Below are 27536 nucleotides of genomic sequence, written 5' to 3'. Positions count from 1 at the left end.
TGAGAATGTAATAAAGCAAGCAAGGGAGTAGGGACAAGAGAGGCATGATATAGCAATCTTTAAACAAATGAAGATCAGTTAGAGCAAACAAGGGCGAATAGGGAAAGGGATATGCATGTTATAATAAATTTAAGCAAATAAAGGTGGAGAAGAGAAGGGATGTGCATGTTATAACGGTTTTAAACAAGTAAATGTGAATGAGAAAGGGATGTGCGTGTAATAGCAAAATTTAACAAATAAAGATGGAAAAGGAATGTGCGTTTTATAACAAAGAAAACTAATCTACATAAGCCAAGTTCATTATGGTAAGAGCCTAAGTGTAAATGCCCAGCAGAGTCGCCATGCTGTCGTGCCCCGTTTTCTCGCAAAAGCGGCTTTCGACATCGTGACAACTCTTTTTTAGAGTGGGAGATAGAGTGCTAAAAGAAGAGTCGCCACCTAACAATTTTTAAGGTGCGTTAAGGCACCTATTGTGCAGATAACTCTGTTTGACTAGTCAACGCCACCAAAGATCGGGTAAGGGATCAAATTACCTCAAAGAGAAGGTGTTAGGTGCTCTTCGAGGTCCACAACTATGTGTCCTGACCGAACTTAAAATTATGTGGATTAGGCTAAGTGATCAAATAAGCAAAGAGAATATAAAGGTCAAATTTTATTACAAAAATCTTAATACGAATATAGAGATACAACTATTCCAATTCTAATAGCAAACATAGAAAGGAAGGGGGGGGGGGTCCTAAGTTTTTTAGCCTGAAGGATCACCCCGTGCAACATAAATAATATTTCGCAACTCCCTTGGGGTAAGGAGTTACTCATATTATTCAGCGGGCACAGACTATCATTTTCTGCTACCCGATTACTAAATTAAAGTTGTTTACCTAAAAGCGCTCTAATTCAATTCTAAGTCGTGCCCTATGCGTGCATTACCCATCCCATACCTATGGTCCAGGAGGTTTTGGACCTCTATTTAGGTAGTTCTAGAATTTACCTAGGCTGCTCAAAATGTTAAAACTAGGTGACACACAAAACACATTGGACTTCAAATATGGGCAGTTAAGGGCTCAAGTTAGCCTCCACACTTAAGCAACAAATGCACGCGAAACAAATGTTCAGGTTAGGAAGTTCATAATTAAGAACCTTAGGCCCTATAGATATGATTTCTAGGTGACTTTGAATTAAAACATACAGGCAGTTTCAGATGCAAGGTGTTGCTCATAGACAAGATTATTCAGTTATCGCATACTGATTATTGAAATTGCAGATTTCTAGTTATTAATCCTATAGATGTTGCGTCTAAGTGATTTATGCAGTAAAGATAGTAGAATCTATCGGGAGAAACCCATAATTACTCATGCTTTTGACAACGGCCTAAGTGAGCAATAAACAGTGTCGAGAAGTGCAACATTAACAATTATTAAGGTGAATAGTTATATCTTATAGACAGGATCTCTAACGATTGGCACTTGAAACCAATTTTATTGTTATACCTTAACCCTATAGGCATGTTTTCTAGGTGAACAGTGCCATACAGTAACAAATAAAATGATTGAAATCCTATAGACATGATTTCTAGTGGAGATGCTGCAGCAATGCAAATTGAAGGAAAGTTCAACGATATTTATTTCCAATGGGCAGGTTTTCTAATAACATGTAGCAACAAGGATAATTGAAGCATTTGAGCTCATGCTTTGCTAGTAGACAAGTAGTGTGAGTGTGTGCTTCTCCTAATGATATGATTTCTACATTGCACATAGAGAGTGAAAGGCATATATAGCAAATAAATCATTGAATCCTATAGGCATGTTTTTCTACCCTCGCATGCAAACATCAGAATTTACCCATTCCCCATTTTTTTACTAATACCCCAATTATTTATTACAAACTTATTACAGGCCCAATAATGAATAAGATTACAAATATTATACAAATAATGACAGTAGGCCCACAACGGGCCCAAAAGAAATACCCAGCACTGTCTGGGCCTTCAACAATTCTCTCGTGGTATACCCAGATTTTCAACAAGGAACCATGTTCCTCAGCACAACTCAGAATCCATAGAAGAGCTCAAAGCCAAATCACACAACCATAGAGCAACCATATTACCCAACCAGCTTACATGTTTATTAGACAATAGGAAGAAGGAATTGGGATAATTCAGGTTTCAGTAGTAAGGGGAGTGACTAAAGACCCAAATCCTAGTGTGTCAGAGTTCACAAGGGCCTCAAATGGACCCCGAGCAGTGCTCACACTAGGGAGGTCAGTAGTAAGAGCCTTGGCAGCCTTGGCTTTCAGCCGGCTAAGAATGAGAGATTCAGAATAGCATAGGTAACAAATGAGGGAGAGTGGACAATGGTTGAGGGACAGGAGTTGAGGAAATGCACTTATAAATTAAAGTAGACATAGCAAAGCTGGGCATACATAGCAGCTAATCAAACAGGTCATAGGACTTAGAAACAAGTTCAGCAGGATTTTAACACTTAGCAAAATAACAGATAAACAGCCACATATTAAAAGAGTTAGAGGAGAAATAAGTTTGCGAGATTGACAGAAGTTATCATACACAGGTGCATAATACCAAAAAGTTTAAATAAGGTACTGACTTAGAGATTTGAAGCCTAAAGGCCTTAATTATGTCAAACATGGGATGAAAACACAAACTAAGATGGTCATTCTAAAGGTTTCCAAATAGTCATTAAGGATATAAGACTAAGCAAACCAGAAACATGCTCTAAGGGAGTAGATCATAGTTGATAGAAAAGGTCTTAGCACAGATTAGAACACATTACATATGCAAGACTATCATTGCAAAGATTCAGAACAGGGTAAACTTCATGTCAAATAGCAAATGTAGGCATTCAGGTATTGACACAGTAGACTAATTAACTAAAGAAGGTCCAGGTTATGTCAGGGATTCATCCTAATAGCATGAAACAATTCAAAACATTGTAGGGAAAACAAGTTGAGGTGACTGTTCTAAAACCTCAAACAATCACTAAAGGGGTATGGGATCAAGTGAGCATGCAAAGTGACAAAAATAGCAGAGAAACAAGTCACAGGTTATTACAAATGTGAGGCATTCACTACAGAGATTCAGGACAAAGCTAAACGAGCTTAGGAAGGTTCAAGTTATCCAAGTTTGACATAGACAATCTCAGAACTAGAAGCATTAGGATAAGTTAAATGCTAAAGAGACTTAAAACGAGTGTAACGTTAACAGAGTTGTGCAAAAAAGTAACCCAGAGACACATTAAGCCATATTTTTCAGAAGTGATAACATATTCAAATCATAGACACATAAAAATGAAATTGCAAAAGGTCAAGCGATTTACCAGTTAAACGGACAACAATAAAGAACAAAAGATCCACAAGAACCCAGAATCTCAATGTGTCAAAGTTTTCAAGAGCTTCAAAAGAACCCCGGGCAATGCTCGCGCCAAGAGAAAGTTAGAACAATAAAATCTCAGTGGCCTTGGCTTTCATCCAGCCAAGAACAAAGTAATAGCTTTTAGAAGGTTTGAAGTTACTGTCTTTATGACAATTTTATCATTAAACAAGATTAATGTTACATAACATTAACTCCCATTTGGCTTCTTACATTTTTCTGATGGAAGAAAACATAGATGATTTGCCTATATAAGCATCATCATTTGTGTGCTAAATACCCATCAAAACATTTATTCTCTCATCCTCTCAAAAGACTTTTCTTCTTCCAATTTTTCTGGAAGACTATTCTTCTTTCTATTTTTTCCTGGTCAATTCGTTTGTTTGCAAACTCCAAACTTCCAACCACAAGTGCACGTGTTTGGGAATACTGTGGAACCTTGAGGAGCAAGCGGTCTTAACGATTTACATTCAGTCGGATCGAAATCGCTTTCAAGGCAGTGGCTTGCCGCTACACAGTTTTATTCGATAAGTTATTTCTATTCTCTTATTATTCTTGGTCAATATTATCAACTATTTTTCTAACAATTTGAAAGCGATCTCATATATAATATTGACTAATGACTACCACTTTGAACAAAACACTTCCTGATCTGTCAAAACTTGAGCCTTTAGATGGCAACAATTATAAGCGTGATAAAATTCGGTTAATCGTGAAAGTGTACATCAACGAAATATTACTGTCAGACGACTAAAACAATAACTATTCTCGCTAGGTCAACTATACATGATATTCTCTCTATCTAGTCCAATGAGATTTGTCAGAGACGAAGTTAAAGGTAACAAATATTCATGTTTTTTCTCATCAATTTGAAGATTTCTATTCTCAAACTTGATCAATTAATTATGTTTAGTTGGGTGTGAAAACAAAATTCCACATTGACAACTGAAAATATTAAGAGCCTATATATAATGGGAAGTACACAAATAACTATTCTTAGAGTTGCAATTTAGGGATTAGTCGGTACATATTTTGTCCTGAAAATTTGAACTAAAAATCCTAATTTCAGGACAATTTAGGATATTTTTGTCCTGAAAAATTGAGATTGTCATGACCCGAAATTACCACCTTCGGACCATGATGGCGCCTAATATTTTACTTGCTAGGCAAGCCAACGTTAGAATAATATTATCCATTTTAAAATAATTTTTAAATTTATTAATAACAAAGGAACAAATGCGGAAGTAAGGTCTGAAATATAGTGAATAATCCATAAGAACAACGGTGTCTAAATACCATCCCAGAATTGGTATTACAAGTGCACGAGCTTCTAGAATAATACAAATAAGGGCCTGAATAAAATAAAGTTGTCTGAAAATAAATACACAACTAGAGTAAAGTAGACGGGGACTTCAGAACTGCAGACGTCGTGCAATTATACCTCAAGTCTCCTCTGAGTAGCTGAAATCCGAGCAAGTCTATGGTACGCCGCTGGGACCAACTCCGAAATCTGCACAAGAAGTGCAGAGTGTAGTATCAGTACAACCGACCCCATGTACTGGTAAGTGCTGAGCCTAACCTCGACGAAGTAGTGACGAGGCTAAGGCGGTTCACTTACATTAACCTGTACACAATATTAGTAACAACAACAAATAATATAAGTAAATCAGGTAACTCATTTATAATAATTGAAGCCAACTCAGCAGTCATAACCAATTATCATTTTTATCAATTTTTGTTGCAACGTGCAACCAGCTCTCACAATATATTCACATTCAATTCTGTTGCAGCGTGTAACCCGCTCTCACAATATATTCATTTTCAATCCTCTCATATAAATATTTTTAATCAAGTATATATATTGACTTTTAAATAAGTCTATTGCGGCGTGCAATCTGATCCCCCAACTATTGACTTTTAATCAGTCTATTGCGGCGCGCAATCCGATCCCCCAAATATTGACTTTTAATAAGTTTGTTGCGGCGTGCAACCCGATCCTCCAATATGGACTTTTTAATAAGTCTGTTGCGGCGTGCAACCCGAACCTCCAATATATCCATTTCAATCAATTCTGTTGCGGCGTGCAACCCGGTCCTCCAATATATCTATTTACCAATTCTTATAGAAGAAATTTCCCCAATAAATGCAACATTTAATATAAAATTATAAGACTACAAGCATACAATAATTATGATTTAATTATGAAACAAACAATGACAATTAGCAAATTATTATGAAAATCAGGGAGAAAATGGGTAGTTTAATATTTAATATGCTAAATGTCAAATAACAATTAAGACACATAATTCAAATAGCATGTAACAATTAATGCAGGAATTCAAAAATTAATATTTGACAAAGAATAGGAGAGAAACAATTATTATAATAATTAATTCATGATTTAAAATTATTTATGATTTTTCAAGTAATTATGCAAACAATTAATTTGACGACGTATAGACACTCGTCACCTCGCCTATACGTTGTTCACATGCATTTCACATAACAAATAGTTTAAGAAAACTATTCCCTCAAGTCAAGGTTAACCATGACACTTACCTCGCTTTGCAATTTCAATCAATTACTCTTACTCGACCACAACTTTTCCTTTTAAATTAATCTCCAAAAGTTTTAAATATATTCACAAACAATTTAATATACTCAATATAAATCGTAGGAATTAATTCCATATGAATTTACTAATTTTTCGGATAAAATCCAAAATTCATTTAAATATTCGACAGTGGGACTCGCTTCTTAAATCCCGGAAAAACTCGCAAAATCTGAACACTCATTCCGAGACGAGTCCAACCATACAAAAATTGTCCAATTCCGACATCAAATGGACCTTCAAATATTAAATTTTTATTTTTTAAATTTTTTTATAAAAATCTGATTTTTCTTCCATAAATTCACAGATTCATGATGTAAATGAGTATGAAATCATGAAATATAATCAATATAGGATAAGGAACACTCACCATAATTTTTCCTGTGAAAATCGCCCAAAATTTCACCTTAACTGAGCTCAAAACGACCAAAATGTGAAAATAATATCAGACTCTTCGATTTATACACTGCCCAGGCATTTCCGCACCTGCGGTGCCTGGGCTCACACTTGCGAGCTGGCATTTGCGAGAAAATCTCGCATCTGCGAAAAATGGAGCTGCCAGCGTATGTCCGCATCTGCGGAACTTAGGACCGCATCTGCGGTCACGCTTTTACGCAAAAAGGGTCGCACCTGCGAAGACCCCCAGGCCAGCCCAATTTCCGCTTCTGCGTGATTTGGTGCGCATCTGCGGACACGCTTCTGCGAGAAGCTGTCCGCTTCTGCGATTGAAGCCTAGACACACCTGGGCGCATCTGCGATGGGAGGGTCGCTTCTGCGAGCTCGCACCTGCGGTTCAAAATCCTCAGGTGCGATTACACGAGGAGGCCAAATTTCAGATTTTTTCATAAGTCTAATTCTTGTTCCGATTTCGATTCGAATCACACTCGAGGTACTTGGGACCCCATCTGAATATACCAACAAGTCCCGTAACATAATACGGACTTACTCGGGGTCTAATATCATGTCAAATAACATCGAAATTACTATTCACACCCCGATTCGAACTTTTAAGTTTTAAACTTTTTAATTTGCAAATCTCGTGCCAAAACATATTAAATGAATCCGGAATGACTTCTAATTTGGCACACAAGTCATAAATAACATAACGAAGCTATTCAAATTTTCAGAATCGGATTCCGGCTCCGGTATCAAAAAGTCAACCTCATGGTCAAACTTGGAAATCTTTAGCCTTTAAATTACTAGTTTCCGTTAAATGGTCATAACTTAAGGTAGGGACCTCCAAATTAAATTCCGGGCATACGTACAAGTCACAAATCACAATACGGAGCTACCGGAACTGTCAAAATACTGATCCGAGTCCGTTTGCTGAAAATGTTGACCAAAGCCAACTCAGTTGAGTTTTAAGGCTCTATTTCACATGTTAATCCATTTTTCACATAAAAACTTTTCGAAAAATTTTACGGACTACGCACGCAAGTCGATGAATAATAAATAGTACTTTTCGAGGTCTTAGAACACATAATTTCTTATTAAATTTAAAGATGACATTTTGGGTCATCATAGAGATACATGATACATTGGCTAATTCCTAAAAATTAGTCATTTTTAATTATGTCCAACAAACCCTCCATATGCTTATTCAGCAGAAAAAGGCCATATAGAAAAAAATCGAGTCTCTTGCACATCCTTATTTTTGGGCCTTTTTATTGTATAGCTGGACTAGAAACTATTTATATTCGGTAGTCGAAAAAATGTATAAAATTTGTATAAATTTTGTATATAATATACAGAATACACACACACACACACACACACACACACACATATATATATATATATATATATATATATATATATATATATATATATCATTTTGATATAGATTTTTGAGAGCGGATATATAGTGTCATTTTTTTTCTTTTTTGAAGTGGAGATATAGATTCAATCATTCCATATATCATGGATTTTTTGAGAATTTAACACGATATTTTAAGTTAGTGATCATGCATACACAACATCCGGTTATGAAATTAATTTGTTATTTCTCGGAGTTGCACAGTTTCTAGCTAGCTAGATCAATTTCCTTAATCATTATCATTTTTTAACACAATCATACGAAAAGGTCAATTTTAGAGCTAATAAGTAATTATATATTACGCCAATAAACTGATCTAAAGAGAAAGCACTTGGTGGGAATTGATCCCTTATCCATGGTGTAAAGGACTCAACATTCTACCAAATGTAACATTCAACATTTTCAAAACATGTGAGACAGCAAATAATATTGCATCAATTTTAGGAAATATATACATAAAATACCTAGTTTGACGAAAATACCATAAGTTCACGTACACAATAATTTGGGCCTAAATCCATCCCATTAGTAAGTTTTTTAATAGACAGAATAGTCTAATGAACACTTGTACTTGCACTGTTTTGACATTCCGGTCCCTCCACTCCACGAAGTTTCGTTCGGACGCTTCAACAAGTATTTTAAAACCCTCCGAAAATGTGTGTTCTTCACTTGCCTTGAGGTGGATGACACGTCAAATCTAGGACAAAGAGAAAAAAGATTAAAATCAGAAAAATGAAAGAAAAGAAGATAAAGAAAAAGTTAAACATTATTCTTAAGAAAATCATCTCCTGCCCCATATTTTCCTCTTTCTCCCTCCCCTCCTTCCAAGTTAAAACACAAAATTTCTTTCCATTTTCATCATATTACTCACAAAGCTCATGGAAACAATTTTGAACGAAGGAATGAAAAATCTTGCATTTAGCAAGCACATAAAGTAATATTTATGATAAGTTATGCGTCTTTTGTTTTGATGATTTGACAAACTTTATGAGAGAACCAGATAAAGAACCTAATACAATTAGTTCCCTTACGTTCAGAGTAACTAATCATATGTCTCGTTCAATTCTTAGTGAAATCAGATAAGGGAACAACACAGGGAACATATAGGGATCAGTTCCTCTGGTCGTCGTGCAGTCAACTCTACAAGTGTAAAAGATGCTGCATTGTACCGTCTGGCAGCGGTACAACAACACAACCGTAGCTTTCTAAGGCCAAACTAAAGGACACTTTATTGCATCATCCTTGATGACCTCACACACACATATTATTAACATGAGGCAAGAGATTTTATTCTCTAACACTTGCAAAACCTAAAATTATTTTTTTCTCTCAAGTGCTAGCCACCACCTCTCTCAAGAACAAAGCTGCTGCAACCTCAAGGACCAGATCCAAAGATTAAAGAAATCTTAAGTCCTTAGGTTTGTTGAGTCTTTATTATTTGTTCTTCATTTGTAATTTCACACTACTTTCAAGAAGTGTCTTTGTAGGACAAATTTAAACAACTATTTGGTTTAATTACTTGACTAGAGTTAGTCAAGGTTTGTTGCTTTGTAATAGAGTTATTACAAAGAGGCTTGCAATATAGTTATTGCAAGTAGGTGAGGCCCGTGAGGGATTAAGAGTTTAAATCATAGGTTATAATAGGTTGTAATCTAAAAGTCGCTTAGTTAGTGAAGTTGAAATCCTACGAGTATAGGTCGTGGTTTTGAATCTCGTGAGTTGGGAGTTTTTCACGTAAAATATTGTTGTGTTATTTACTTACCGTTATGTGTGTTCTGTGGTAACTGTTCTCTATATAGTTTGGTGCACTCTTGGTTTACATCAATTTATTATTCGAATATTCTAGAAACTGAATTTCTAGGTAAAAACTGGAAGCTGTAAAAATTGATGAATCATCAGGTCGACATTTGAGAGTAATTCGGTGAAAGTGTACGCGATGTTCTTTTCCTGTTTGAGCTGAGAATATGTGGAAAAACTTAAACGATCCTTACCCAAAGCAGATTCACATAGTAATAGCCATACATCTTAAACTCCCCCCAAAAAGTAGATCTTCAGCTTCTCTCCATAAAAAAAAAATCACCATTAAAAATCAGCTCCACCACCTGAAATTCGATAACCCTGAAATAATCCTTACACAAAACAGATTTAATATTGCAATAGCCATACATCTTTATCTCATAAACACTGATGGTGGTTTCTCTTCATAAAAGAGTCCCTAGAAAGTTTTCTCAAATATTGATTGAAGGTGATGAAAATGGGGAGGGAGAAGAACTAGAATGGCGTAAAGAAAGGAGTCCGGAACCAAAATATGGTTTTTTTGGACTCAAACGACCGAAATATGTGGAAAAAGAGATGGTAACCAAAATATGTACAACACCCTTTTAAAGGGCGCTATGCCTTAATGGCAATTTGCCCGTTAAGATATAGCGCCCTTTAAAAGGGCGTTATATGTGAATTTGAAAAGACGGGGTATAGCGCCTTTTATTACCGTACCATACATATTTTGTGGGACCACAAATAATTCTTCTGGGCTTAACTGACGTAACAATAATTCAACCGGGTATAGCGCCCTTATTTAAGGCGCTATACCTAAAAATATTGTACCCCCCGGACTGGTTTTTGCCCTATTTAAGGAAGTTAAGAATTTTTTAAAAATCCATTCATAAATATTCTCAAGTTTTCTGAAATATTTCTTCGTTAAGTTGTTTTGCATTTTGTCATAATGTCTAAAGAGCGAAAAGAAAGGGTTTCATTATATTGGGGGGTGGGGGTGAGGTTGTGGTGGCGAATAACTCAGTAACCTGTAGTTTATCTCCACAGTGTCATGTTAAGTTGCCACTTACAATGGAGTACGATATATTGACATTGTTGTTATGTACAAAAATGAGTGTGAGCAAACGTTCGGTGAACCTTAAAGTAACCGGAAGATATTTGTATTCTGTCACTCAGCAAGAGGTTGCTTGTTATGCTGAGTTTAACATCGAGGACGATGAAACTCTGAGAGATTTTTTGTGACTCCGGATGAATACCAGGAATTTCTTGTGATAAAAATGTTGGAAATGTACGTCAAGGTTGAAGACATTCGCAATAATGAGGTTGCGCAAAGCAGGGATATCCCTCAGTCACGGGGTGGTTATTTTGGAGCAGTTTTAGTCGAACAGGTTCTGGCTGAAAGAGTTTGGCCTGATCTAAACTTATCTCCACGGGCGAATGAGGAGCGAGGAAATAATTCCTCTCCTAGTTTACATAATCTACAAGACGAGTGGTAAACTTCAATTTTTCTTTGTGTTACGATGTTTATTTTTGCTGTATTGAATTTGTATTAACACTCATATATTTCACAGGGGTACCGGCCAGATATAAATTTTACAAGTTATGAACCAACGCCAGTTGGAATATGCCCAATTCTGGTGTGTTGGATCATGGTGGTCCATCCGGGAGTCATCACCAATAGGATAATGTCCATCATGGGATGTCAACACATTATGATTTGTAAGTGAAGTGATATAGCTATATATAAAGTATTTATCAATTTAAGTAACTCATTATTTTATTGGTTGTACAGTGAAAACGAGCATCCTGAAGGTCCTGTCCTTACTCAATTGCCCGAAGATGACATATTTAATTAGAATCTGGCAGATGCACAGAGTCAGGAAGAGAATAGTGATTATGACAACAATGTCGATGAGTCTGGAGATGACACACCTTTCCCTAATGAGGGTGATGATAAGGAGGAAGATAATGCTGGACCTGATTTGACGAGGGAGCATGCTCCACCCCCCGTTAGACCAAGAGTGTACGAGTCTCATGTGCCGTTTCATTCAAGGGAGATTCCCTACCTTGATCATTTGCCAAGTATGCCAGATGTGGATGCCCTCACAAGGGATATTGACGAAATTCGGACAACAATATGGGATGAATCTAGAGCAACGGTGCTGTCAAAGGTCATTCTTTTTCCCGATAAAGCGTGCCTAAATAGGGCGGTGCTAATGTACATCGTAAAAGAGTGTCGTGAGATCACGGTAGGCGAGTCATCTCCAGATGTATACAAGGTAGTCTGCCGTAGATGGTTTACTAGTCTGCCGTAGATGGTTTACGGGTTGTAATTGGATGCTGCATGCAAGGAAGAAGAAAACAAATATGTGGGTTGTGGGTAAATACAATGGCACCCACAATTATGAAATGGACACATTCAGTGAGAATCATTTTAACTTGAATGCTAACTTGATTTCTCTTGTCTTGATTCCACACATTGAAGCGTCCATAAGGTACATGATCAAAGAGTGTGTAACATCCGTCCACCAGGAATATGGGTGCACCATTACCAAAAGAAAGGCATTTCTCGAGCGCAAATGTGCATTTGAAATTATTTATTAAATATTCACATATGGGTTTCGGGCTCGATATTTGAGGCCCAGTAATACCAAGGTATCCTGAATTCTTGTGTTCATGATGAGAAAAGTTTCCTGATTTATCACTCATCAGGTCTGTTATTTTAAATGTTAGTTTATTATTTATATGTTAGTTTTATTAATTTATATGTTAGCTTTATTATTTTACATGTTAGTTTTATTATTTTATATGTTTGTTTGTAAATTAAATAATTAATTTTCATAATTATACAAGATTTAATTATTAAATATTCACATATGGGTTTCGGGCTCGATATTTGAGGCCCAGTAGCACCAAGGTATCCTGAATTCTTGTGTTCATGATGAGAAAACTTTCCCGATTTATCACTCAACATGTCTGTTATTTTAAATGTTAGTTTATTATTTATATGTTAGTTTAATATTGTATATGTTAGTTTTATTAATTTATATGTTAGTTTTATTATTTTACATGTTAGTTTTATTATTTTATATATTTGTTTGTAAATTAAATAATTAATTTTGATAATTATACAAGATTTAATTATTAAATATTCACATATGGGTTCCGCGCTCGATATTTGAGGCCTAGTAGTACCAAGGTATCCTGGAAATATTGTTGTGTTCATGATGAGAAAATTTTCCCGATTTATCACTCAACATGTTTGTTATTTAAATGTTAGTTTATTATTTATATGTTAGTTTAATATTGTATATGTTAGTTTTATTAATTTATATGTTAGTTTTATTATTTTACATGTTGATTTTATTATTTTATATGTTTGTTTGTAAATTAAATAATTAATTTTTATAATTATACAAGATTTAATTATTAAATATTTATATATGGGTTCCGGGCTCGATATTTGAGGTCTAGTAGCACCAAGGTATCCTGAAAATATTGTTGTTTTCTCATACTTAGTCCAGGAAATATTGTTGTTTTTTCATGTTATTTTCTTACGATCGTTGACTAGAATTGGACAGAGTTTGTGTTGAACTATCAGCTTTTTTGACGTATTTTTGGATATAAGAGATACTTAAATGATTAATTTCAATAACTACAAGGACATTATGTTAAACGTTACTATATTTTACTACGCTAAAAGGGCACTACATTACAAATACAAGCACTACATTACAAATACAAGCACTACATTAGGCCACAAGATACCACTAGAGGGAACTAAAGTAACAATTTATCTATTTTACTAGTCTTTAAGCAAATAAATAATCTAAACCGGATAAAAATAACAAATAAATTTAATCACAAAACATTCACGAAAATACATATACCACAGTAAAAAGTAACTAATTAACAGTTTTTTTTAAAGACTAATAATAATTTCTTCATTTTTACTAATATTTTTAGTACACTAATATCATAGTCCGGATAAAAATAATAAATTAGTTAAATCGCAAAACAATCACAAAACAACATAGAACACATTAAAAACAACTAATATGCATTTTGTTATACGAGTTTTAACAAAAACTAAGTCGGAATACCTCGATTTGAGGTTTTTGGAAAGTTGAAGATTTGGTGATTTGGAGCCGAAACGAGCAACCCACTACGACATAACACCTTAGCTAGGATGTGGGACCGAGAATCTTTACTTTTTGTGGGACGGGTGAGCTCCACTCGAGCTTCTTTCGTTGACAATGGGGGAGGGGGGACCGCTGTAATTTTTTTGTTTTAATTGGGGGAAGGGGGGGGGGGGGTTCTGGTTTGGTGGGGAAAGAAAGGGGCCAGTTTTTTATATGGGTATAACGCTGTTTATTAAGGCGCTATACTATAGCGCGGTAATAAAAGGCGCTATACCTCCCGTCTTTTCAAATTCATGTATAACGCTCTTTTAAAGGGCGCTATATCTTAACGGGAAAACAACCGTTAAGGTATTGCGCCCTTCAAAAGAGCATTATACATATTTTGGTTACCATCTCTTTTTTTCCACACATTTCGGTCGTTTGATTCCAAAATATACCTGTTAATCGGGCCGGGCTGACCCGTTTACAATCCGGGTCAGCCCGGTACTGTAGCGTGGGAGGCGGGCTGGGACGGGTTAGGGCGGGAAGCGGGTTTTAAAAGAACAGTTTTTGATACCGGTGCACCGGAACTCGCTAAGCCCGTTAACGGGTTGTTAACGGGCTACAACCCGGTTCAGCTCGATTTTTAACGTTTTGTTTTCAAAAAAAAAAAAAAAACCGTTGCCAACGGTCAAATTCAAATATGACCGTTGGCCAACGGCCTTTTTTTGCAGAAATGGCCATTTCGGCCTACCCTCTTAAGAAAATAGCCCCCACACCCCTAGTATTTGATAAATTATAATTTTAACCTTTTAAAAACTATAAATAGTCCCCCTTCTTCTTCTTCATTTTTTCTCATAATTCACTCTCTTACTACTCTAATTTTCTCTTGATATTATTGATTATTGTTCTTAAATTCTCAATTACTTATTATTTCAAGTTTCATCAAATATTTACTTTAGCCATTACAAAATTATTATTATTATCAAATATCAAGTATTCAAGTGAAGTGTGGTATCAACTATCAAGTATTGATCTATCAATTGAAGTTTGGTTTTTGATATCAAATTTAGTGCGGCATCCGGAATTCCGGTACACTCGTTCTATATCTTTCTCTTCTTTGGTGTACATTTATTTTATTATTTACAATTATTAATTTAATTTACATAATGGATATATTTAGAGCAGCCAACAAAACGTGCACTAGTAGAGGTGGTAGTAAGAAAACTTCCAAAAGATCAAGAGGTGGTGTTTGTTCTTCTAGTAGCTTTACAGAAAATTATGGTATAGATGATGATTTAGATGATAATTGATAATTTAGATGATATTCCATCACCTGATAATCTTGAAACACCACCAGCTACACCTGGTAATGCTAGTCAAACTCAAAATATTAGGGGTGGAAGTCGTGGTAATACAAGTAGGCCTCCCCTCCCTATTAAGAAGAATCGAAGATTAAGAAGTAAGTGTTGGAATTTTTTTGACAGACTAGAAGAAGATAAAAATTATGTAAGATGTAGAATTTGTAAGGATATTTATAAACATGAGACCGGTAAGGGAGGGGGAACGGGTCAACTTCGTAGGCACATGGTAGACAACCACCCTCTTGATTGGGGAGTAGATGAGGAAGATGGGCAACAAAAACTTAACCCGGGTACTGGAGGGTTAATGGGTAAATACGATATTAAGAAAGATCGGGAAGAATTAGCTAAAATGATTGTTTTAGGTTGTTTACCTTTTAGTTTTGCTGCTTCACCATATCTTGTTACTTATATTCAAAGAATTTATAACCCTTTGTTTAAAGGTATTCCTAGAAGTACTTGTAGAGCTGATATCTTTAGGCTTTTTGGACAATATCAGACATATATAAGTTATTTGTTCGCCAGTCTTTCTTGTAGAATTTCTCTTACTTCTGATATTGGTCGTGCTGTAAATGGTAATGATTATTTGACTGTTACATGCTATTGGATAGATAGTAATTTTTGTATGCAAAAATGTATTATTACTTTTAAATATGATGAAAATCAAAGTCATACTATTGTTGAATCTATGCTAGATAAGTTTAAAAAATATTTTTACCCAATTCCCCCTATTTACCTAATTGGTGCTATTTTAAACCCTTCTATCAAAAAGGCCACTTGTCACCAATTAATCACTGCTTTATATTCTTATATGGATATTGGACCAACTGAAACTCATGATATTGACACTTCTATTTCTGATCTACACAAACATTTAGAAATATTATATAATTATTATGCTAACATTGTTGATGCTTATTCTACTGTAGATGCAAATATTCCTTCAAGTTCAGTTTCAACATCTGGGACCAGTGCTTTAGATGATAATGATGGTGTTGAAGATTATTTAATTTGGTCTACAATAGGGGAGCATCAACAAACCAGTAGCAGGAATATTGATGAACTTCAATTCTACTTGCAAAAGTCAGCAGAGCCCCGCACACAGAAATTTCTACCACTGGGTTGGTGGAGGAGCAACTCAAATCAATTTCCTGTTCTTTCGGCCATGGCTCGAGACGTGCTAAATGTGCCAATTTCAACAGTCGCATCAGAGAGCGCATTTAGCCAAGCAAGGCAGCAACTAGGAGATACCCGTCATTCATTGGGTAGCAACACTTTGAAAATTCTAGTGTGCTTCAGAGATTGGATAAGATCAGAACGACGAAACCAAGGGCGTGACGAGGTAGATGAAGCGTAGAACCAAGAAATTGGAGATATAATGGTTTATGGTTCTGATTCAACCAATGCAGGAAAGAAACCAAGAACCTCATGTTTACATGGATGAACTTACAAAAATGATGCAAAGCATGTGATGTACTATTTATTTTTTATAATTGTTGTGAACTTTTAATTTGCAAGTTCAAAAATAACAAAATCAAAAAAGAACTTGTAACTTAATTTGAAGTATTATATATTATTCAATAAAAATATCGAATGAAAGTCTTCAGAGCTTGATCCTTACATATAGGTCTTATTAAATAATTTTTTGTAGCCACTTACTTTCAAATTTTAATTTTAACATTATAAAATTCAACTTTAAAATTTAAAATTTTAAACTTCAAAGTTTAATTCTAAGCCTTAAAAGTTTGCAAACACTTAAGTATCAATAACATTGAATAAGAAAAACAAAATTTACTTTAAAAAAAAAAAAAAATTCCACGGCCCGCTAGCAGCCCGCTACGCCCGAACTCGGACGGACAAAAAAAACCCCGAAAAAGTACAACCCGCAACGTTAAACAGACGGGCTGATTTTTTTTGTGTCCAGCCCGTCCCAGCCCGCCCGTTAAATACCCATATTCCAAAAGAACCACATTTTATTTCCGGACTCCAAAGAAGGGGGGGGGGGACCTATTTTGTCTTATTTCCATTTTATTTTCTATCATTCTTTTTATTTTATTTTTCTTCTTAGGTTTCTATCGGGACCGGTGGGGTAAGAATAATTTTTTTTTTTATCTTTTTTCTTTTCTATTTATTTATTAGAATTATCAAATTTTACTCGCTTTTTAAAGCGTGTAATCACGTGTTTTATCCATCTCAGCAAAACAACTGCCACATAGGCTTGATCAATGGTCAGAAGGGTTTAAAATATTATATTTGAACAAGTAAAGATGCCTAGATGAAGCTTCGTTAAGTATATGGATCGAGATGTCAAAGCCGAACAAGTAGATTTGTCTATTAGGCTATTATGCCTTTTTAATATTAGAAAATTGTTTTAATAGATCCAAAGATAACTCAATGGATAGAAGGCCACAATTCGAACCGTAGCATCACTAGTTTAAATCTCAATTATCTTCTGTTAACTGCTTCTAAGAGTCCTCTCTACTCTCTTGTTAACTATGTTTGGAAAAGGAATTACAGAGGTAATAATCCAAACTCTAGAAGTATACTATTTTATATAATGTGTTTGCCCAAACTTGTAGAAGTTAGTATTTCATTTTCCCTTCATTGTCCTAGTTTTTCAACCTCGCTTACAATTTCAAATCAAAATTTTGGTGTCCTCCCTTAGTTAACCTCAGCTTAGGAGTTAAGACTTCAGATTCATTATATTACAAAAATAACTCAACAAGCAATCATATAGCTGCCGGCATAAGATTCTCAAATATCCAATTGTTACAAAGAATTAATATAAAAGACAAACCAATGATCATTAGTATTAAATCCCCTCATAATATATCAGTCCAAACTCCAAACATAATTCCATAGATTTTATCACACAGAAAATAGTCTCTGCAAAAATAATGGCAATGCCAGAGATGACTAGAGATAGTGTATGTAGAGCCATATGGAGTTTTAGCCTCCATTTGCTAACTAGCCGTTGGTTCATGACATTTTCTTCTCTGATGATACTATCAATGGCTGGTGCAACTTTCATATTTGGCCTATATTCAGGGGAAATAAAATCCTCATTAGGTTATGATCAAACAACACTAAACTTGATTAGCTTTTTCAAGGATTTGGGTGGTAATTTAGCCATAATTTCTGGTCTAATTATGGAAATTATACCACCTCGGGCAGTTCTTGCTATAGGTGCAATCTTGAACGTTTTTGGTTATTTCATGATATGGCTGGCTGTAACGGGGCGAATTTCGAAACCTCATGTTTGGCAAATGTGTTTGTATATATGCATTGGTGCAAATTCTCAGTCATTTGCAAATACTGGTGCAACTGTTACTTGTGTCAAGAATTTCCCTAATAGTCGAGGCATCGTGTTAGGCCTATTAAAAGGTGCAGTTGGCCTAAGTGGTGCGATTATGACACAATTGTACCTTGCTTTTTATGGAGATAATGGTAAGTCTTTGATCTTACTCATTTCTTGGTTCCCCGTCCTTGTATCGTTCTTTTTTCTTCCTGCAATTCGGATTATGAAGGTCACTCGACAAGAAAATGAGGTCAAAATGTTATATAATCTTCTCTATTTTTCACTTGGACTTGCTGGATTTCTCTTGATTATGATCATCATCCAAAGAAAGCTTACTTTTGACAGGGCTGAGTATTCTTTAAGTGGTGCTGTTGTTCTGGTTTTAATATTCTCACCACTAGTTTTAATCATTAGAGAAGAAGTTAATCTTTGGAAAAGCAAAAGACAAGTTGCTACTAATTTTTCACAATTGAATGTATCCATTCAAATGGAAAATATCCCTTCATCAGCTGAGCCTGAATCAACAACAAATTGGAAATCATGCTTTAAAAACGCGTTTAAGCCACCAAAGAGAGGTGAAGATCACACAATTTTACAAGCACTCTTTAACATTGACATGTTAATTCTATTTGTAGTTACTACATTTGGGGTTGGAGGGACATTGACCGCGATCGATAACTTAGGTCAAATTGGTAAATCCTATGCCATTAATTTTGGCTATAATTTCTGAGTTATTTGGAATTAAGTACTATGCTACATTGTATAATTTTGGTTCTATAGCTAGTCCTATAGGTGGATATATACTCAATGTGAGAGTGGCTGGTTATTTATATGATAAAGAAGCATTGAAACAATTAGAAGCTAAGGGAATTGCAAGAAAAGTTGGAGAGGATTTGAATTGTGTTGGGATTCAGTGTTACAAGCAGGCTTTTTTGATAATTACAGCAGCTACATTTGCAGGAAGCATTGTGTCATTGATTTTGGTGCTAAGAACAAGAAAATTTTATGCAAGTGATATATATAAGAAATTTAAAGAAGAGAGTCAAGTAGAATCAGGCAACATCACAACCTCAAGGGAAAATAATTGAACACCGTGGCACCTCGCCCGGCGCGGAATTTTAGATTAGTGAGTGCAGAGTACCACTTCACCAGTACAGTTAGATCTCTCTATAATAGACACTCTCTATAACAATACTTTATTATAACGGCCAACTTTTCTTTTGAAGAAATTTTTCATGTTATGTTATTATATATGGTCTCTATAACAGCAAAATAATATCGGAATAAACGAAACTGTTATATAGAGGTTTGACTGTATAACTTTGTCGTAGTGGCTGTCAATTTAATAAAACCATATACGCCTTTCAAAGTTATATATTTTTTCGTATATATACAAGATTTTAAAATTATTTACCCGGTTTTGTTTAAGTTTTTATATTTACGGGAAGTAACAAAAGTTTTTTTTATAAAATACATACAAATTCGATCAAAATCTACAATTTATCTATAACATAAATACATATTTTTTTTGTACAGAATCCGGTCAAAAACTACAATTTACATACAATTTATATACAACTTATATACAATTATGTAAGTTGTAGATATTTTGTATTCCGTTTCTATATTCGACATACAAAATATATATAATTTGTTCATGTCTTTGTTTTCGAGTTTCAATATGAAATTTCAACCAAAACCACCTCAAATCTTCACCAAATTGTCTCAAATATGAGATATAAACTCCAAAGGATATTCCCAATCATTTGCAACAACACCCAATCCAAACAAAAAATAATTTCATGAAATTTCATTTTCAAATTCAAAGCTTTGAAGTTTTTTAATGGCTGTCAATGGAGTTTTTAATGGATTAACGTAGTTTCCAATTCAATCTACTCGCTTCTAATTAATACTATTTTGTTTATTAATTTCAAAAAGCTAAAAGAATAATAACTAAAATGATTCTCTTCATCAGAGCTAATTTTTTCTTATTTACTCCCTCGTTTTCATAGGATCTGAAGCAAGAACTTTGCTAGGTACTAATCTTCTCTCTTTTTTTCACTTAACAGTAGTATCATTTCTTCAGTTAATCCACATGAAGATATTAATATAAAAATACTGATAGAGAATGAGAGAGAGACAGAGAGAGAGAGAGAGAGCGAAGAGGAAATTCCATATTCAATTCGTAATATAATGAGATACTCATTAATACTAATTTGTATATAATTGGTAAATTGTATATCAACTTGTAATTAACTTAAAACCTAAACAGTAAGGATAAATAAGTTTCTAATGTAGTACATATAAAAATATCTCTCTATATATATATATGGACATACATACTACATTTGTCACTAGTCTCATACTCTAATGTGACAAAAAGAAAGAATAGAATAGAAGAAAGAAGACCACAAAAGGAAAAGGCATTGGACGGCTTAGACTAGCAGTCTAATAAAATTTTCTATGCAGAGTACATTTTTTTCTTATGTGTATTGCAACAAATGACAAAGGCTTTAGTTACAAATTTGCTGAAGATTCTTTGCACTCTTGTACATTAGTAAAACTTCAGTAGATAGTAGATAGCAATTAATTTATCTTATTTTCAAGATTACAAAATTCAATATTTTACGGAAGGCTACAAATAAATATATTTAGGATAACCTGATATTGTAAAAATCTATTTACATCGTCGATGTATAAAAATCTAAACATAGGTGTATATAAGTTAATCTCTTTGAATATCGATGTCTTGTCTTGTATAGGGTAAAATTGGTTCATAATAAATGGTCGAATGATAGCACGACACATGGAACCGAGGACACACAAAAGACAAATCAAGTAACAATCAGTACCAGATAGGATTTGGATCATGGTGACGCAAAGGTGAAATCGGGGGCAAATTGCTCATAGACTGTGACATTAGCTTGGTCCCAATTTAAATAGTCTAAATCTAACAAATTTGAAAGAAGTAATTTAGATGACTACAGTTGGCCTCACGGTAGCATGCGCGGAATGGACTAAAGTTTGAGGGGACCTCAAGGTGACGACGACGATCAGTGGTGGAGCCAAGAATTTGAATAAAAAAATTCAAAAAATTTAAAAACATCACACTTAAAATTTGAATTTACGTTGGGAAACTCAACAATTTATATATATTATGAGAAAAGAATGTACATATGTAAATATGTGGTAATTCAAAGTCTTTTTAAACTCTTTTAGGTCCTTGTATAGTCGATGTGAGATGACGTATATTTCTAACACATTTGAATGGAGAGCAAATATATCTCGAGATAACACTCTTGTTTAGTCTGGGGGTGACAAATGAACAAAACTGGAAATTTTAGCGGGTGAAAATGTATTGGGGGAGTCATTATTTAAGCTGAAATTGGCTGGGTCAAGATGAATTAGTTTTGCCCCCGCTCTTTATTTTGGTTCATTCAAAGGATTTTTTTTCGCTTCTCTTTATTTTGTTTTGAGGTTGCGTTCTTAAAAAATTAAAAATAAATAACAGCTCTCTTTACTTTCCCAAATTTGATAATTTATTAATTTCATAATTTTTTGAAATTTTACTTTAAAAAAATCAATACGATCTACACCAAAATACTAAACTTTATTTATTTATTAACTTTAACATATTAACAAGCGCTAAAATATTTATTGTAACAAACTAATCATTGCAAACAATAATAATAGAATATAACTATAAACTAAAGAAAATAATTTAATAGTATAAGAATCATGGAACTACGGAAATAAGGTAAATGAAAACAAATAATTAAAAAACGGTGAGGGAGCGACAGAGGAAGAAATGTTGGTCAATATAATTCTTTACACCATTTTTATAGTGGAAAATGAAAATGATTGATGAAAGCTCAAAAGTAGGCTTTTCCTACTGGGGTAATCCACCCATGACCCAACATATTGGGAAAGTGAGGTACGTAATTCCTAAATATAACAAAACTTGCATTTTGTTAAATGGAAGAAAGAAAGAATGAACAAAAAGAAATGTAATACCTAATACTCCTACTATCTAGTTACACGTAAAAAAACACAAGAGTGTTCAGCTTGACAATTAAATAAAGCAAAGTGACAAATACAGTGTCTAGTCAAATTTTAAAAGAGACAATCACCATTTCTCACCATTAAACCACGACCAAACGTCTAGGTATACCAGATTTTCTTTTCACTATTATGTACCACATTTCTCGGAAACAGCCTATCTACCTTCACGGGGTAAATGTAAGGTTTATTTATACACTGCCTTTCCTAGACCTTACTTGTGAAATTACGCTTGGTTTTTTGTTGTTGTTTGCCATGTCAAGATCATCAGTAGTGACGGAACCAGAAATTCTTACATGGTGATCAATTTAGAGCCCGTTTGGATTAGCTGATTGTAAATAGCTGATAAGCTTGTAGTGCTGAAAAGCTTTTTTAAATGCTGAAACTGATTTTTAAAATAAGCATTTACGTGTTTGGATAGAAGTGCTGAAACTGATAATAAGCAGTTGATGTGTTTGATTAAAAAATGCTGATAAGCTATTCTTTTGTTAAAATGACTAAAATACCCTTGAATCTTTTTCAAAAGATTATAAATTAAAAATTTCTTTGTAAAGAAAAGAATTAATAACGAATATGGAATGAAGAGAAAGTTAAGAAATTTATTTTGGAAAAAGTATTTTATGATTTAGAAAATATTATTAAGGATAAACTAGTAAAAGTGTTGGTCAAACTAAAAGTGCTTATAAGTTGAAAAGCCATAAGTTGGGGGTGACCGGCTTATGACTTATGGCTGATTTTAGCTTATAAGCACTTGGCTTATAAGCACTTTGAGTGTTTACCAAACGCGTAGATAAGTCAAAAGGTGCTTATAAGCCAGTTTGACCAGCTTATAAGCTTAGCCAAACACCTTCTTAGAATCCAAGAAATGCTACACCTGAAATTTGAATTCGTATTTTTCTTTTGTCAAGGAGATTCATTGCATATTGGATGTGGCTCTGGTACTGACCAAGAGACGGATAAGGTTGGTTTTACCGGGTTCAACTAAGACCAGTACTTCTTGATACAAAGAGTAATTATAAGTGAATATTGTTAAAACTTCAATATTTGTTTAAACTTATAGTTAATTTAAAAGTGCAGTGATTCAATGGTAAGAACTTAATGTCGAAGCCATCGAATTTAAATTCTGAAGGCGAAGCTACATGTCTTAAAGGGTGGTCAATTGATCACCCTTCATCGAAAAATTAACTATGTATATAGGTAAATTTTAGGTTTTAGAGGTATATAACATATACTGAACATCCTTTGTCGGAGAATTTTTTCATTTCTTTCAAGTTTGAAAAGCCTTAAGAAAATTTCTGGCTTCGTTACTGTCCGGTGCGGACACTCCAAAACTAACATTCACACGTAAAGATATATTGAATCGTCTCATTTTGTACAACATGCTATTTACATGTTTAAGACTGAGAAAAATGAAATTGTCATTTTCCTTATTACAAGGCCCACCCTCCACTTGCAAAAAGCAAAAAAGGATATTCAATTACTAAGTCAATGCAAATTTTAGATTACATATAGCTCAAGTAAGTCATTAACACTGCCACACAAATATATATACATGCCATAGTACACTCAATCATTTACATAACCAAAAAAACATTAAAGCTGAAATCACCAGAATCCTTACCCTAAGTCAAGAAAATGGTGAACACTAATCTGAACAAAAATGGTGGCCTTAGAGCAATGGCGAATTTCGGCCACCATTTTTTCACAGGCCGATGGTTCATGGTTTTCGCTTCCCTTTTAATCATGTCAATGGCTGGTGCAACTTACATGTTTGGTCTTTACAGTGGAGAAATCAAATCGTCGTTAGGATATGATCAAACGACGTTAAATTTGTTAAGTTTCTTCAAAGATTTAGGTGGTAATGTTGGGATTATTGCAGGCCTAATAAATGAGGTAACTCCACCTTGGGTTGTTTTATTTATAGGAGCAATTATGAACTTTTTTGGGTATTTTATGATATGGTTATCAGTTTCAGGACATATAGCTAAACCTGCTATTTGGCAAATGTGTTTGTATATTTGTATTGGTGCAAATTCACAAACATTTGCTAATACGGGTGCTTTAGTTACTTGTGTTAAGAATTTCCCAGAAAGTAGAGGAAGTCTTTTAGGATTATTGAAAGGTTTTGTTGGCTTAAGTGGTGCTATTATTACTCAATTATACCATGCTTTTTATGGAAATAATGGTAAGTCTTTGATTTTACTAATTGGTTGGTTGCCAGCAGTTGTGTCTTGTATTTTTCTTCGAACGATTCGGATTATGAAAGTTGTTAGACAGGCTAATGAGACCAAAATTTTCTACAAATTTCTCTATATTTCACTTGGTCTTGCTGGTTTTATCATGATTATTATTATCGTTCAAAATAAGGTCAATTTCACAAGGCCAGAGTATTCAGGTAGTGCAGCAGTTGTACTAATTTTGCTCTTTGCTCCTCTAGTTATTGTCTTTAAAGAAGATCTTAAACTTTGGAATATTAAACAACAAGCATTGAATGACCACCCTTTGAAAGTTGTTAGCGAAAATCTAGCTTCAGTAGAACTAACTCAGCCTCAAAAGCTAGCTTCGAGTCCTGAATTACCAAAAGAATGTGATGAAAAGACTACTTCTTGCTTTAGTAATGTGTTCAATCCACCACCAAGAGGAGATGATTATACAATATTACAAGCACTTTTCAGTATAGACATGATCATTTTATTCACAACTACAACATTTGGCGTGGGCGGGACATTAACTGCAATCGACAACTTAGGCCAAATAGGGAAGGCCTTGGGTTATCCGGAGAAAAGCATCACAACATTTGTGTCACTAGTAAGCATATGGAATTACCTCGGACGAGTTGTCTCTGGTTTTGTATCAGAAATCTTCTTGACAAAGTACAAATGCCCTCGTCCTTTGATGCTCACATTAGTCCTCCTTCTCTCCTGTGCTGGTCATCTTCTCATCGCGTTTGGCGTCCCTAATTCTCTCTATATCGCCTCTGTACTAATGGGGTTCTGCTTTGGTGCTCAATGGCCTTTAATTTTCGCGATTATATCTGAACTCTTCGGGTTAAAATACTACTCTACATTGTATAATTTTGGTGCTGGTGCTAGCCCTGTTGGTGCATATTTGCTTAATGTTAAAGTGGCTGGACATTTATATGATAAAGTTGCTACTAAGCAAATGTTAGCAAAAGGGCTAAAAAGGAAAGATGGTGAAGATTTAACATGCATTGGAGTGGAGTGTTACAAATTGGCTTTTCTTATAATTACTGGAGCTACATTGATTAGTTGTGCTGTTTCCTTAATTCTGGTGATTAGAACAAGGAAATTTTACAAAGGTGATATATATAAGAAGTTCAGAGAACAAGCTATTGTTATTGATGATCTTGAACAGATAAGAGTCTCAGAGGTATCATCATCAGCAACATTACAAACAGCTGCAGATTCTTCTCCAAAAATCCAACAAAAAAAGATAGGTAGTTCTTAATTTCGTTACCATGTAATGTAAATTACACTGATAAAACTTTGTGTTATTAGGAAGGATTAGTCAAATCTTCGGTCTGCAGCATTAGTTAAATAAATTAATCTGTTGTCATGCGACCGGGAGGTTAATTACGGGTTCGCGCTGTGGAAACAGCCTCTTACAGAAATGCAGGGTAAGGTTGCGTGCAATAGATCCTTGTGGTCCGGTCCTTCCCCGGACCCCGCGCATAGCGGGAGCTTAGTGCACCGGGCTACCCTTTTTTCTGTCTCAGGCCCAAAAAAGAAAAGGAAAATGATGCTCTCTAAGTTCATGTCTTACAGAATTATGAGCATTTGTTGAGTCATAACATATGCTGTTGTATTTTGAATAATAGATACTAACTATTTGTACCAATTATTCCCATGGTCTTGTTATTTTTTGGTCTTTTTTTCTTGGCTGCTAAGCTGTTTCGCTCGTAATAAATTCAGGAAAATAATAGTAACAGTTTATCATTTTTCATGCTACGATGAATTTAAGAAAGTCTTGTTGCTACAGATTAGATTCTATATATCGAGAGAGTAGTACGAGATAAAGGGTATTTTCGATTTGTGGATTGATGTATAGAGAAGATTGCTACTAGCTACTAATCAATACTATATATGTATGCTCTTAGAAAAATATAACTTTTAACCCTTACAGGGTAGCCAGGTGCACAAAACATCTCGCATTCACGTGGAGTTCGGGGAAAGGTCGTACCTCAAGGGGTGCGTTGTAAACAACTTACCTTAATGCAAGCATTGGTGGTTGCTTCCACAGCTCGAACGCGTGTCATATAGATTATACGGACAACTTTATCGTTGCTTCAAGACTCCCGATGCATTGTATAATGTTCAATAGATGTATAATTAGAGGATTATTTTTAAAAAAGCTTTTAATGATTCTAGGGGAATTGATTAAAGAACAAGTTACTGCACATAAAGTTGCTTATCTAAGCTTGTGAACTTAGAATGACTATTTTTAGTAGTACGCTTGGTCATTGATTCTAGGGAAAGCTCAAAGCACTATTATTCTTTCTTTGTTTAACATCTAGCTGTAAAAATAATTTGTTAATCTAATCAGTGAGACGAATAATGTTTAGAAATTAAAGATATTGTCACATTATTCGCCATAATTTCCTCTTCTTTTCCCCCAACCTTGGAAAAATAAGTATGAGATGATCAAAAGCATATAAAAAATTGAAGTCATGATATTCACAAGACTTATGTCATACTTTAAACAAGAGTAAATCTGCCTAGGTAATAAACATTACAAATAATGTCTGCGAATCATAAATGCCAGGATCAAGGTGAACCATGTATTTCTAGCCATGAATATGACACCACTAAACCAAAATAAAAGGTCATTCTCGTAGCAAAAATTTGGCTTTTACTTGAAAATAACAAAGGTGCATTGCCAAAAATAAAAATAAAAAGAAAATAGAAGAGACACAAATTAAAGTAGTCTGCCATTTATTTTTGGATTCGTTGTCTCATCTTTCTATTATACAACAACAACCCAGTAAACCTCACAAGTGGAATTCAGGAAGGGTAGTGTATGCAGGCTTATTCCTAGCTTGCGAAGGTAAAGAAGCTATTTTCGGTAGAAAAGCATAATCATAGCAGTTTTAAGAAG

The 27536-nt window shown here is 34.5% G+C and overlaps 2 protein-coding genes across 2 annotated transcripts; both read left to right on the top strand.

Moving 5' to 3' along the window:
- The first annotated feature begins 17932 nt into the window (after window positions 1-17932).
- LOC107763484 (protein NUCLEAR FUSION DEFECTIVE 4-like) lies at window positions 17933-19564 on the top strand. The gene has a single exon (XM_016581967.2). It carries the CDS (start codon window positions 17962-17964, stop codon window positions 19090-19092), a length of 1131 nt encoding a protein of 376 aa, XP_016437453.1. The 5' UTR covers window positions 17933-17961; the 3' UTR covers window positions 19093-19564.
- Window positions 19565-23957: 4393 nt separating this feature from the next.
- LOC107763483 (protein NUCLEAR FUSION DEFECTIVE 4-like) lies at window positions 23958-27011 on the top strand. The gene is made up of 2 exons (XM_016581965.2): window positions 23958-25878; window positions 26565-27011. The coding sequence occupies exons 1-2, from the start codon at window positions 24057-24059 to the stop codon at window positions 26567-26569; spliced, it is 1827 nt and encodes a 608-aa protein (XP_016437451.1). The 5' UTR covers window positions 23958-24056; the 3' UTR covers window positions 26570-27011.
- The last annotated feature ends 525 nt before the right edge of the window (window positions 27012-27536 follow it).

The sequence above is a fragment of the Nicotiana tabacum genome, chromosome 2 (assembly GCF_000715075.1).
Source record: "Nicotiana tabacum cultivar K326 chromosome 2, ASM71507v2, whole genome shotgun sequence".
Classification (NCBI taxonomy): domain Eukaryota; kingdom Viridiplantae; phylum Streptophyta; class Magnoliopsida; order Solanales; family Solanaceae; genus Nicotiana; species Nicotiana tabacum.
Note: the sequence above shows the minus strand (reverse complement) of the source record. Positions and strands in the feature narration are given on the sequence as shown.